The 15408-nt window shown below is 43.0% G+C and overlaps 1 protein-coding gene across 1 annotated transcript in view; it reads right to left on the reverse strand.

The window, feature by feature from the left end:
• The window catches only part of usp43b (ubiquitin specific peptidase 43b), a 60122-nt gene that overhangs the window by 42983 nt on the left and 1731 nt on the right, over nt 1-15408 (reverse strand). The window contains exon 2 of the mRNA XM_023431648.2: nt 10070-10216. Within this exon, the coding sequence (XP_023287416.1) occupies nt 10070-10216 (147 nt within the window). The remainder of the gene's footprint in view (nt 1-10069; nt 10217-15408) is intronic.

Below are 15408 nucleotides of genomic sequence, written 5' to 3' on the forward strand. Positions count from 1 at the left end.
GACCCCCCCCCCCCCGCCAAAGGTACAATCAACATAACGAATTTCTGCCAAAGAGATCAATACAGTGTCACAAAAGTCGAGTTCGTTTACAGAGCGAAGGTGAACCGTCGAGCAGCTGAGGCCACGTTGGCATCACTCTGAGATCTCCCCTCGAAATGTTTCCAAAGTCCTAAAGCTGCCTCTAAATACGTGAACTGCCCCTTTAATATTGGTGTAAACACACTCACTACTGACTGTCGGTGAGTCTGTCAGCACTTTGGTCCGGACTGAGATGGTTCAGTAACCGCAGACATCCATGTTCCCTGCAGGATGAATTAGAAACACTTTGGTGATTCTTCATCTTTTCATCCAGACGACCATCAGGTCCAAATCTCAGTTTGTCCAGTTCTTTGGTTTATGACCAAACAAAACTAATGACATTTCTATCAGCCTCAGCTCCCGGTGTCCTGACGGTGTACGAGTCACATTTTAAAAGCAGGCCATGAGTGTTGTGAGTAATACTAAAGATGACATCGACTTAACCAAAAGCCCTTTGCTAACTGCCCAAACAGTCTGACCTCAGAGTGAGTCACAGATAAAGGACACTGACTGAGAAGATGATGTGCTGTCTGCAGTTAGTTTCTCACAGCGGGGAGTTTACGCGTCCTGCTGCGTTTCCTCTCCTTCTCAGCGACAGGACGCGCTGGAGGAGCTGAATCTCTCACAGGTATCCGATGTGACCCTTTAGATATTCTGCCTGTAGAGAACTGGCAACTTGATCAGGTTGTGTTTTGTCCAATGCATGCTGGGATACGCTCCCCAGCTGTATGATATTGTCACAGATAGGGTCTGAGGATGAGCGGGGACGCAGCGCATCAGGGCCAAAACCGACCTCATTAACGGAATAGTTAATTAAGCTCATTTGTTTTCTTGCAGATAAGAAGAACGAGACCAAACTAATACTTTAAATGGATCGAGTATCAGCCAATCGTCACCAATCCACGACAGAGGAGTGGTAATGCCACTTCTCGCACCTAGATAACAATAATTACATTTTAATGTGAAGGCAGCGTTAGGCCTTTACTGCGAAACAGGAAGTGGTGACATCGACCCGCGTGGTTAACGTTACCAAAAATATTCTTCCTGTAGTTTTTCTAATTGTTCATTTAAGCCTTTTCAGCAGAGATCACCTGGAAACTTTGCATAGTTGGAATATGTTTCATAGCTTGATAAAAGAGACTCATTAACGATGAACTTACAGCAATTAATATTAAAAAAATTGTTGTTTATAGGGCCACCACTTATATTTATAAATATTATAAAATATAATACATATCTCAATCAGTTCCACACAGAGAGGTTTACTGATTATAAATGTGGGAAAAGAAAGTCGTCAGAACAATAAAAGGCCAATAAAGCTGGATCAGTCCATCCTCAGTGAGGAGGATCCATGTGTTCATGTCAATAACTTTGTGGGACAATAAATAAAACTCATTTGGGGCGGTATGGTGGTGCAGTGGTTTGTTCTCCTCTCAGGTGAAGCCGACTCTAAACTGCCCGCAGGAGTGGATGTGTGGACGGTTGTTTGTCTCCATACGTCAGCCCTGTAGACGGGTGACGTGTCCAGGGTTTATGTCAGCTGGGATTGTTCAAACAAAAAAACAAAAACAAAAAACAGCTTTCTCCTGAAGTTTGCACGGTGAATGTGACTTTGCGAGTCGTATCTTAAGAAGATTTATCCCACATTTAAGAGAGCAGCGGGAAATTAATTCTAATGAAGGCAGGTCGGCCTCCTGAGCTGATGAGGTTTATTATTACCCTCCTGCCTCTGCGGCTGCCGCTGATCACCGCGGTGACACAGACGAGGATGAAAATGTCTGCGCACGTCAACAGAGACCCACAGGAGCCTCTGGTACCTGCCAGCTACGTAGAGTTTGAACGTCTGTCACAAACAGCAATAAACACGTTCATGTGCTCGTACACACACAGGAGCGCTGATGAGGATTAAAAAGGGTAAAACACTGTAGGAATACACATTATTAAAGCTGGTTCCTTTAAACTGATATTTGTGGGTGAGGTTGGATTGATAATTATTGCTTTTTTTTTTTTTTAAATCCATTTATCTTCACAGGCAGATTCAATTTAACTCAAGATAACACATTAACACTGGACTTGGCGTGACAGGCATGCCTCCCTGCTTAAATCACTTCTATCAACAACTGTTTAAATCATCCCAGTCAGCTCGGTTTCAGGGCGATTGAATTGACACACTCTCTGGAAAAGCTTCCACTCAGCAAATATGAATCACTTAAAAACTGTTGGGGTCGACGCTGTCTGCCGTTCAGACCCGGCGGAGACCGGGGGATAATTTGAGCGTGGGAAGGAAATTTCTCTTTATTAAACAAAGAATCAGTCTGTTGATTTAACTGCACTTCTCTACAAAACAAGATGCTGCTGCTTTAAAAACTTTCAACGGGTGAGATATTTAACTTTTGAAGTAATTAGACAGATGTCACACACTCTTTCTCCAGCACCGAACAGGAAGCAGCTCACCGACACTGCGCCGAGGCGAGGATGTGAGTCACTGAGCATTTAATAACGAAGGGAGGAAGGGGTAAATGGACACAAGGAAAATAATTTCAAAATAAAACCGGAAATAATGAATACAAAGTCCAAACACAATCATTTTAGGGGCAGATAATGACAATTATAGTGTTGAGTTCCTAATTTCATATAATAATAAAGATAATAACAATAGATAATAAAGATAATAAAGATCCCCCAATCTTATAGTGTGAGACTAAAAAGTCTGTGACTTATGACACATTGTCTTTAGAGGTGAGAGCATGTCAGACTTTAGTCTTTTAAAAGTCTTTCCTCTTTGTGTATGGGATATTAATGAGGAAGTGTTTTGTGGGCTCGCCTCCCTGCGGAGCACAAGTGCAGTTTTTAGAAACGTCCTTTAACTGTTCTTTAAACGGGCGGTGATGCATTGTGTTGTCTGAAGCAGTCAGACAGTTTCAGCTTAATTGTGTCTGTGCCACAGTGAACAACCCCAGGCCTGAAAACCAGCTTCTTTTTTTATTTTTTATACCAGGAAGCAACGATGGCGTCATGTCCAACCTCCAAGAGAGACACTGACTGAACATTTAGATGGACACATGAAGTTCACTTCAGACTTACTGTGTATCCACACACAGATATCTCTCATCTCAGCATCTGTAAGGGGGGGGGCTTAAGACTCTTAGCCAATCAACACTGATCTGGGTCGGGGGTGAGAGAGGACCTCAAACGCACAGAGGTCACACCCGGACCCTTCCCTTCAAGCTGCTTTTCCAGCTGGGTGGCTGCGAGCCACAGGAAGCCATTTCAGCTTGGCAGGGCAGACAGAATCAAAGGCAGAGCGGAGAGGAAACACGCACACACACACACACACACACACACACACACACGCGCACACACACACACACACGCAGCACAAAACACACAAGATTCACAACAGAACCATTCGCATCTAGCCCTGACGGGAGCGGGGAGCAGCACTGACCACACACAGGCAACTGTGCGGCTCTGCTGTGGGTTTTTTCGGGATGCACTTACAGCCGAGAGCTGCTCGAACGAGTTAAAAAAGAAACTAAGTCTGAAATCTTGGTACAACGTCTGGGTCACTGTCTGGATGTGTGTCTAATTTCAGTACAAAAACCGCCCACACAGCACACATCAAGAAATCTCCAGGCATGGGGAAAGGCAAGAGAGCTGATAAAAGAAACAGGAGAGCCACATTGTGACTGTCGTGCTTTTAATGTGAAGGAGGACGAGGACCAGGCTTATCAACAGCTATGGAGACGTCAGTGTGTGAACTCTGGGGAATGAGCCGGTTTGTGTGTGTGACCTGATCTTCATCTGAGTAACAACAGTGTCCCCGAAGCTAATATCACTCAGAACACTTATAATATTCTGTAGCTTTATTGATCATGTACTTATAGCTAAGGTGGGCTACATTTCTTTTCTTTAAACTATTTAAAAAACAAACATCATCAAACAAATAACGATTCCCGAAGCTTTAAATGTCATTTTAAAATCAGAATTTAGAGTTAGGATTTAAAAATCACATTCAGACAACACTTTAAGTCACACACGCACACACACACACACACACACACACACACACACACACACACACACACACACACACACACACACATGCATATACACACGTGTACAGTGGGGTTTTATTTGTCCAGTTGTTTTTATGCTAATTCCATTTTATGAGGTTATTTGTTTGGATGTTTTAGATTTGATAACTAACGTGTCTCTAACAATGTTTGTCTTTATGATCAGATAAACAAACAAATAAAATAAAATATTGGGTTAGACTATTAAGTGCTTAATCTGTGAGTGAGAGCACTGCAATTTCAAGTGAATGCATTATTTTGTTATTATAAATTAAATTATGTCGGTTTAATTTATTCCTCAAATATCCAATTTACTTGGATTCAGCAGTGATTATGTCCCACAACAGTATTTGTAGTATTTAGTATTATTATTATTACTAGTATTACTTTAATATTGTAGTATTTATATATACATCAAGGCTCGTCATTCTTCGCAGTCCGCCATGTTTACGCATCTTAAGCCACCAAAAGAAAGACCGGTTTCATTTGAAATGTTATACAGTTTTATAGAGTTTTATATACTTTAAATGTATAAGAAACATTAAGTTATACGTGGCTAACTTGGCCGAGACATCATGTGCTTGTTTCATCGTTTCAAAACCATTTAAATTCAATTTTAAACATTAACAGCAGAAGTTGACTGAAGCAAATGTAAGTAATTAAACCCCCAGTGATGGTGATAACCCAGAATTAGTTGAGTAGCTTTTAATTCAACAACACAGTAATTTTTACCCATTTCTGGGTAGAAAACATAACCCCACCCTGCTGGGTCAAAACAACCCATGGCTGGGTCAGTGCCGTTTTTGACCGGGCACCCACACATCAGTCAAACTGTCTATAAATGGAGATGATTTAGCTGCGTGTCCTACAGGTGGGCGTGCAGCTGAGACCACTCCAAAAGCAAACAACTCGGAGTGATCAGTAACGAAGAAGCTCAGGGTAACAGATGGAGACGTACAGGAAGCTGGTGAAACGTCTCTGTTCATGAGTCAAACAAACACAAATCATGGTGCATGGAAGCTTAGAGTCTCCAAAAAGTTTGACAAAGAGCAGCTTGACTCTCCACAACACTACGGGGAAAATGTTCTGTGGACTGATGAAACTATAAATTGTTTGGAAGCATCATGGTTTGACAGTGGGGTGTGGTCCAGTCCGAGCCCGGACCTCAACCCAGTGCAGATGCTGTGCGATAACCTCAGAGAGCCGCTCACACCCGACATCCTGAGAACATGAACAAACTTCCTCCTGAACACTGAGCAGCTCCGACCAGCAGCTACTGGACGAGCCGGTTTGAGGTTATTGCTGCCAAAGGAGGTTCAAGCAGTTATTAAACCCAAGGGTCCACTTACTGCTTCCACCAGCGCTGTGAATGTTTAATGGCTTTGTTCAATAAAAGTTCACAAAAGATTATAATTGTTGGTGTGATATTAGCTTAGGGAAACTGTGTTCGACTACATTTGTGACTTGGATGAACATCAGATCCTGTTTCGTGACCAATTAATGAAGAAAAACCGGCTCATTCAATTGTCCTTACTTGACCAGGCACGTTCTTTTCTAAACAGCTACACTCCACCAGCAATGTTTGTCATGTAGAATCAAAGAAGTAATTTCTCTCTCCGTTTCCCCATCTCTCTGACTGTCACTACCGCTTACTGTCCCCCACCACCAGCACCAGCACCACCCTCCACTGCCCGACACCATCGCAGAGAAACTCAGCCTCACCTCTCCGTCTCTGTAGTCGCGCTGCACAACAAGTGTCTCTTTCTTCCTGCCACTTACAAAGAGCCACATTCATGAAGCAGAGCGAGAGCGAGACAGAGAGACAGAGAGAGAGAGAGAGAGAGAGAGAGGGAGAGAGAGAGAGGGAGGGTGAAGCACTGTTTCCTCAGTGATCAACGATCAACAAACCCAGAGAGAATGTGCGCCACATGAGTCAAAGCCACGGGGAGTCAACGCCAAATGTTAGAATGTGTGTAGTGCACGTCTGTCTTGTGTGCGTCCTGGACTGCGAGCCGTCACACACAAACTACAAAACCAGGGTGACACTCAGTGGTTTGCGACTACACAGCCAGCCCAAGGAGACTGTGGGATGGGGTGTGTGTTGTAAGGAGTGGGGGGGGCAGGTGTTCCCGTCATCCTTCTTCGGGCTCTGGTTCTCCTCTGCCAGCCATTAACAGCACATGCTTAAAAACAATTAGCAAAGACCCCGCAGGCTCCCGAGTTAGCAGCAGCAGAAAAAAGGATTGAGCTCGCAGAGTCCTCGGCTGCGATTAGGGAACGTGCGTGGACTGGTAAATGTCGCTGACGCCTCCCGTCAGCCCGGCTGTGACCCTGGATGACTCCTGGCAGCTACAGAGCTCCAGTGAGGTGGCGGCGGAGGAGATAAACGCCGAGGTGAACCGACGAGCAAACAAACAAACAAACAAACAAACAAAAAAGAAATCACAGAGCGAAACTGATCCTGAATGAGTCTTTAAAGTTTCAGAGGAATGTGATTTAGACACTTTTCCTCCAGCTGCCCTCCTCCTGCCCTCGGTGAGGCCCTTCACAAGGCTCCTTTGTGGGTGTAGCAGCGATAGCAGCCTGCATACCGCGGCTTTACTGTACATTCTTGCAGAGATAGCAGAGCAGTGCATAAGAGCTACAAGAGAGACGAGGCAGAGGATAAGGAAAAGGAGTTCACCGTGATTCACGAGGAGACAGAATTACTAGAATTACTTCCCTCCCCTCCCTGATACTAAGCAGAGTATCTATCTGACTGCATGTTTCCTCGCTGATAAAAAAAAAAAACGAAATCCATGACAACCTTGGTGTCTGCAAAGAGCCCACACTGGCTGATGGCAGCAGGCCTGGACAAACATAAGAGACAACTGTCACATGAGATTCTCTGCTCTGGACAGAGGCCACAGCGCTGCCCTCTTGTTCTCTTTCTCTCTCTTGCTGCAAGGAGTATTTATTCATATGCAGCGTATTCTATTATAACACCGTATTCTTCTGAAGTGATCCCTAATTAAACATGTCACAGTTTTTTTAACAGTCCCATAAAAATGGGCACAAAGATTAACGAGGGAACGGAGGCGAATCATAGACATCAGGGCTAATGCTGCAAGTTTAACCTTCCAGCAACTGAAGAGCTGCGGCTTATAGGCATCAAACTGATTAAGACGTTGCGTCGACGCACTTGTTACCGGTCAAACTCCCACAACCGTTTCATACTTTACGACTTAGTCAACACAGTTGGAGTCATCTCATCTTAACAGCTTCTATTTGCAACTTCAATCTTTTGTTTGTGAGCATAAAGCCTGTGACCATGAAAAAAGGGCTGGAGCAAAGAGTGGACATCAATTAAGTAAATGAATAGTTTCCTGCAGCCAGTGCACGTAACGTGAGTCTACAGCCGTGCCAGTGGCTCTATGAGGTTGTGTTTTTTGGTACAGTGTAGCTTTGAGCTAAATGCTAAAATCAGCATGCTAACACGCTCGCAATGAAAATGCTAACATACTGACGTTTAAAAGGGCAGCGCTACGTCTTCAGGGCAGAGTGGAGGCTAGCAGTGAGCCGCTATCGGAAAGTGATGAGACGGGTCGGGGGCTAGCTGGTTAGCGTGCTAACTTCAGTAGAAGAAAAGATGTGATAGAGACAACATTGGTGTGTGTATACTTTCCACCTCTGGAGACAGATGTTGGTGAGTAAAGGAATGAAGTGAACTCCAGACTGGTGAGTAAACAGCATTTAATGCTAACGCTAGCTATGTAGCAATAGAAAAACTTACAAGTAGCTCTTTTAAGTAATTTAGTTTAGCATGTCACAATGCTAAAATTTGCTAATCAGCACGAAACACAAAGTAGAGCTTTCCTGAGGGGACGACGGATCACCGGGAGTCAACATGATTCATCCTCTGGGAACCGTCACTAACATCGTGCTGTTAGCCTGGCCAACAATCACAAACTGGACTCCAATAAAGTTTTGGATTTTGACAACTGCATTTTTTAAAACAGCGAACCTGTTTGAAAAGGCCTGAACTTGGCAAAACAGCCGTCGCCACAAAGGTGCTAAAACAATACGTACAATTGCATTTTAAACTGGAGTTACCGAACTTTAGCTTCACTGGCTCCGGCCAATGCTCTGCCTAACCCTAACCCTAACCCATCCAATCAGAGACAGGATACTTGTCAGTTAATTGTCCTACACACCTCACCAGCTCCTTGGGTGTTAACAGGGTGTGGCGACATTCTCCCTGGGGTGTTGCAGAGTCATCATGACAGACCTTATCAGCAGCTCTCATGCCTTAACCTCCTGTCATGTCCTGTGTAGATCCATGTGAACTCAAAGACACAGTCCAGACCTGCCTGCCCCCCCACACACACACACACCCTCCACCCCCCCACCCACGCCTCCTGCATTCCCCTTAATTAAAGCACAACTCAGCGCACAGGGAGATGGGAGCTTAGTTCATGTGATATCAGAGTATTGTGTATGAACAATAGCAACATAAGAAACTTAGGGGAGTTGTCAAATAAGATTTCCTTTGATACAAGCAGATTCATTTGTCTCACTGCCTCATTCAATCTCTCATTTTCCACTGGACGGATCAAGTGTCGCCTGTGGTAGAAGAGAGGAGCAAACACAACACTGAGAGGGAAAAAGAAGCTGAGCTCACATCCACAGATTGGCCAAATTTTTCAATGTGACCTTGGCTTTTGCAATGAAATGCTGCGCTGACGGTGCACTTCCCGAAAACGTTGCTTTATCTGCAAGAGAAGGTTGTATGTCGGTCAGGCCAATTTTCATAGAAAATGTATAGCCTTGGGAGTGTAGGGCCCCCCCCCCCCGATCTCCATGTCTCCCGATCCCACAGTGATGAAACAACAGAATAAATCATTGCAGTTAGCGCCCCGGGAAACAACAGGCACCGAGTTTGAGTAGATTTATTTGCAATGACTCACCAACAGCAAGTGGAGCACTTGTAATAAATTACGCCACTGGTTATCACCCTGATAAAACTACAAAAGAAGAGGGATATCTCTTTTTTTTTTTTTTAATGAAAACATGTCTTAATATTACATGAAAGTTCTGCTTTAATGTCTCAGTTCAAAGTTCCCTTCAAGGAGCATGAGGATGCACCGTGCCTGCGGGCCCACCTCGAGGAGGAGCCGCGCCGAGAGAAAATCAAACACCAAATCGCCACACTCGTGCTCTCCACAGACGACGCATTAGACACGGAGCGAGGCTGCACACCCTCAGACCGCCACGCTGGTTTTGCCGGCATGGAAACCGCAGTGCTGAACAAATTTGGAGACCCCCGGCGGTAACCTCCCAGGAGCTGAGATTATGCTGAAATACCTGTGAACAACCTTATCAGTGAGGTTAGACCTGCTAGTTTGATAACAACTCAAACACAGGAGATAAGGACCACTGGAAGAAAAACATCTGCTGTTACGCACTCTGCATATTGTATGTGAGATCTATCGTTGGCCACATTGCTGCATGTAATGTGCGTTATCTTTGGTTCGTGCATGAACATTTGGTCTGGTGAATGGAAAGAAAGAGAAGAAAAATAGAAAGAGCAAACGAAGAAAGTTTAGAGAACAGAATCTCTGCTGGAAAAGTTTCCACCTGACAATAAACGCACAGGGACCCGGTTTAAAAATAATACAATTTCACCTTAATTAATACACGACTTGATGATCTCTTAGATGCCATGTAATCACATGAACTAATAATGCCTTCACAATATATCAAGCCACAGGGGTTCATGATATATTATGCATTAATTCATGTCTTTGATCACAATGAGTCATGATGTATTAGATATGCATCAGTTTAGTGTGCAGAGAGAACCTTTATTGTAAAATGCTGCATTAAAGCAGACGCGTCGCCTGATCAGTGACACGGGGTCGCCCCTCGCCTCTTACCTTTGCAGGAGCTTTGGTCTTGTTGTTGTTATTGTGGGAGGCCAGATTGACGTCCTCGTGGACGCGGTCCAGCAGCCACAGGAGGAACTCCAGGGCGTCATGTTGGGAATTACCCCGAAACTGCGATCCATACTTGGACACAATCGTCTGGAGAGAGAGAGAGAGAGAGAGAGAGAGAGAGAGAGAGAGAGAGAGAGAGAGAGAGAGAGAGAGAGAGAGAAACAGACTCGATGAAACTGTAATTTTTCCGCAGCTACAGAATCATGACAGTGTGGTTGATTAAGAGCCTTTTATGAGCCAGGAAAACGGTTCAGTGCTGTAACGGTGCTGGTGTGAAGTTATGACTTCACAGAGGAAAAAAAAAAAAAAAAACCTCCCAGAAAATCCATGAATATAAATGATCCCGTCCACATAATCCCACATTTTTACTTCAGTGAAAAACAAAAACAGTGGTGGTTGGTTTAACTGGCTTTTATTATCTGACAGCTTGTCAGAATTAAAGCCTCAGTCGATACCTGGAAAAGCCAAATAAAACTGCCTCGCCTAAGATATCCTTCTTACAGAATTCTCTCACACATAATGTGAATCTCGAGCGCTCCTTGCTTACCGGTTTTGACAGCCCGGATGTGTTCTTTGGTACAACCGAGGCCCCTGAATGGGCAGCTCTGCTCCGGGGTTCTCCACAGAACGCTGATCAGAGGAATCCTAGAATTGCAAATTTGCCCACTAACGCTGTTCACGCTTCCTTCTTCTGCACCCAGCCCGGGCTTTCAACTGATGCAGTCATTTCAGATTGTGGTTTACCAAAAATCTGCCTTTGTCTAATGTGTTGCCTGGTAATAAAAGTTTTACTGTCTGTATTTCCTTCCCTCTTTTCTTCTTAAGACAGTATATTTCAATATTTTTGACATATAAAAAAAGATGTGTGAATACCATTCTTATTAAAAAAGTAGGTTGAAGACTACTTTAGCTCACACACAGTATAATGTGACTTTAGATGTCAATGGCACCCAACTCAATTAGGCAGGAATTAACTCCATGAACCACAGCTGGCAGCCTGCAGAAGCACAGGCAGTGATGAGAGATTATAGCAGAGGGAACAGATGACTGTAATCATTGCTTCATAATCCACTAATATGTGAAATGGCTCTTATGACTATTACACCATAACATGTGGTATAGGGTGTCTGACGAGGAAGCTAAAGGCCTGTCGCTGAAGAGCTGCTGGCCGTTTGAATAAAAGATAGAGAAGAAACATAAACTCAAATCAACTTCCCCTTCAAACGTTTGGGAAATAAATAAAAGAAATAAATAAAAGAAAAAAGAAAAGTGGAGCCAGGACGACATCCTCAAAGTACAGAGACAGAGTTACAGACAGGAGTGAAAAGTGAACATAAAAATTCATAAACAGAGAAAAAACTGCTGGTGGAGTCTTGGCAGAGCGATAAGGTTCTCTAATCTTCTCCTCTGATCTCGTCTTGAAAGTGAAAAGTGAAGCGTCCTCTGCCTCGCAGATCCCAAAGAAGTCGAAAAGTGCCGGGTGTTGTCATCCCGACACTGGATCCCGACGATGATCGTGAGATAAGTTTGTCACAAAATATGAACAAACAAATACAGAGCTGAGGTTTCTTTCTTTTTAATTGGAACAATTGGACAGTTGTATGTCAGTGTATTATATTGTTGTTATTGTTGTTGTTGTTGTTTGAGGTACTTAGTCACACAATGGATAATACAACGAGCTTTTAAAATACAACCAGTGGTTCACAACCTTTGTGGCTTCTGACGTCGTGTGTCGTGTCACATTTCGTGATGATCAAATGATTCAGATTTTCACCAAAAACCAAAGATTAGAGAAAAAAGTCTAGAAACAGATTCATCAGAACTTTGATTTTACTAGTTTCCTCTAAGATTAATCAGATTTATCTGGTGTTTCTGTAACTGGTGAAACTGTTTATAAAGTAGTTCGAAGTAACAAGTACAGTGCAGTTACATGCTGAAGACACGCTGATGCTTCAGTATTAATCATCTAATGATGTCATATATAATAACATATGAGTCAGAGGGACAGAACCAGCACTTAAACTTTAACACTACATTTTGCTACCAATACTTAAATGGGATTTTCATGCATGACTTTTACTTGTAATGGAGTATTATTTACTTTAAATTAGGGATCTTAATACTTCTTCCACCACTGGATTCTGGGAAGTCTTAAGTTTGCACTGAAGGTATTTACAGCCTTCAACATGTGTTCTCTGCACGTTGGTTTATTTCCAACACACACATGCACGGTCCATATAATGTACAGCTCTGTAATATGTCCTCTACACCGTGAAATTGAAGAACATATATGAGATTATAACTGATGTTTCTAAATCAGTCTGAGTGGAGAAGATTGAATGCAGTACGTGCAGCATATCTTTCTTTAAATTGATGCTTTTGAAACATACAGGCTTTGTGAAGAAACGCTATACAATATAAACCATGAGAACCGTGGACACGCACTAACCTAAAGTTGTTGTGCAGCTAGTCATTACAGCAGAGCAATAACAGTAATTACCATCAGCCTTTTGAAGGTGGCAATTGTCTCAGTGATATAATTGAGGCTGTGGAAAGTGCTCTGTTTTTTTTTATTGCTCACTGTGACATTATGGCCACTGGCCAGTTTATAACCATAAAAGATAAAGAGAAAATAAGAAAACTCTCCATCTATCCTCCAGATCATTTAGCCAATGTTGAATATTTCAGCTATTTACCTTTAGCTATTTCAACTCATTTACTATTTAAACATTTAAACACTTTAACCATTCATTCATTCATTACTGTTTAGCTAGCTAACAATTTAATCTGTTTATCCATTACTTTCAGAAAACTAACCTATTTGATCCCTTTAATTTAGCTATTTAAACCATTTACATTACTTTTACTTTGAGATCTAAAAGATTCCCTCTGATTAAATCAAGTTTTTTAATCTTGTTAACATCTGTATGATGTTTTTTTTTTAACATAATAACAAGATATATCATGAGCGAAACAATCGGTCAACGCCATGACTCAGTATTTCCACCTTGGAACTGCAGTGAACCAATGACAGCCAAGGTTTAATACGCCTCAAACCTAAGGAACCAATCGCATCAACTTGTGGGGGGCGGAGGGCGGGGCTAAATAAATCCGAAACCTTGTCAGTACAGAGAAGGAAAGTTAGCATTAGCGCAACCGCTAACACTGTGTCAGCCACAAGCTAACAAACAACATAAACAAATAACTAGCTTACGGCTCTGACACGTCTCTTCGTGCACAACAAACAGATGATACTTTTAATGTGGGGAAAACCACATTAAACAAAATATCAATCATAGCAAAGTTTTTTCACAGACCTTTTTAACTGTTCAATTTAGCTCCTTTACTTTGATGTTAAGCTAACGTTAACGAGTTCACCCATTTAGCTTTTAGCATTTAGACTTTTAGCTGACCGTTTTAGTTACTTTTAACTGTTTTAACCGTTTATCAGTGACTATTAGGACTATTAATCCATCACTGTTAACTGTTAACTACTTATTTGCTTACTAGTTTTGATGCAGTGTCAATCGCAATCTGACTTACTGCAACCAGCGACAGAGATAACAATTACAAATGAACGTGGAGACAGCAAACTATGTCACATACCGTCAGTGGTGACTGTAGGGAGGAGGACACTCCTGTTCACTCACCAATAACTCCCTTCTTTTCTCAGGCCTCCCCTCCAGATAAATCTGCTGTTGAGTAACTGTTTGAGTTTCAGGGGTTGTCCCTGTCCAGGCCCCTCTGTGCAAACACACCATCCTTCCGGGGGGGGGGGGGGGGGGCGTGAACCGTCCAGATCAAAAACAAAAAAGAAAAAAGAAAAAGCACACATCTGCTTCCAGGTTCAAGAAACTCAACGCGTCAGAGACACATCTGTGAGAGCGGAAGCTCGGGGACACACCCAACAAGGTGAAATATCACAAGGCAACAGGAAGATTTATTAAAAACGGTCTCCCTCCCTCCCTCCCTCCATCCTCTCGCGCCTCACGAGCCAGGTGGTACCGGAATGTGAGCGCCAGGTGTTCGGCAGGACTTTTGCTGTTTTGTTTTGGTTTTTTTTTTCTTCCTCACTGGGACTCTGCAGCCAGCTGACCTGTGAAGAGGCCACCGCTGATTCATTAACTCTGACGGACCTTTTGGATCAAACGAGCTCCACATGAACAGGGTCAGGTGAACCGGAGCAACATTAATACGCCTAAAACAAAAAAAGGTGCAGCGCAGTGTACGTCCTGTTAAAATGGTAATTGTCAAAAAAAAAAAACACACACACACACACACACAAAAAAAAAGAGTTCCCTTTCATCATTTCTTATTAAAATTCATGTGGTGTGAAGATGGGTACAAAAGGTATTGCGCTATTAAGTCTTTTTAATCTGGCTGCTTTAGCTGTAGCTTTGCAATGCCCTCATGGCTAAACACCTGACTTCCAGAGAGGCCTGCACAGACTGATAATCAACTTACAAAAACAACACATTAATTGAGCCACTTAAACAAAGACCAGTCCTTATTTTATGAATGGTTTGTTGCTGTCTGGAGCTCCTGCAAGCTGGAGGCTCATTTAGCCCGTCAGACACGAGCCTGAGAGATATCTGGTTATTTTACAAAGCCTCCCTGCAGGCAGCTGTGATATTACTCAACCAGCAGTTTCAGAAAGGCCTGGGGCCGCGTGAACTCTACACTTCTTATGGGCACAAAAACCAGATCCCCAGAGTGAGTGAGAAGGGGAGCATTCAGTGTCTTTCTTTTAATCTTGGCGAGATGTTTCCGCCGTGATTGTTGTCCGGAAAATATCCGATATCAGACTCCTTGTGAGGCAGGAGTGTGTGGAATTTGTTGGGATTTATTTGGCAGCAAGAATCACGGCCGACAGAATTTATGGCGACAGGGGAGTTGAGCTTTTTTTTTTTTGCAGAGCGCACAACAGATGTGAGGGCAAAAGAGGAAAAGAGAAATAAATGTTTTATAATTGATCAAATTGATTTTTCTGACTGTCAACGCTGTGTTTCACCGGCTGCAAATTACTAACACTTAGTTGGCTTCCTCATTACAATACATTGGAGTGTGAGAAGAGACAGTCAAGTACCTATACAGCAGGGGTCAAGAGTGGCCATACTTGCACCCGTTTCTTACAGAGTAATTAGCATTTCCAAGAATAGATCCATTGTGGAGTTTCTTTGTTCGCTGCTCCATATTATCTACTTCTTGCCTTGAACTATGGCTCAGAGAAATCCAGAGCACAGAGCTGCAGGCAGATAAAGTGCGGTTGCTTTTCTCTC

The sequence above is a fragment of the Seriola lalandi genome, unplaced genomic scaffold, assembly GCF_002814215.2.
Source record: "Seriola lalandi dorsalis isolate HSWRI2012SDOR001 ecotype SW California unplaced genomic scaffold, Sedor1 jcf7180002054926, whole genome shotgun sequence".
NCBI lineage: Eukaryota > Metazoa > Chordata > Actinopteri > Carangiformes > Carangidae > Seriola > Seriola lalandi.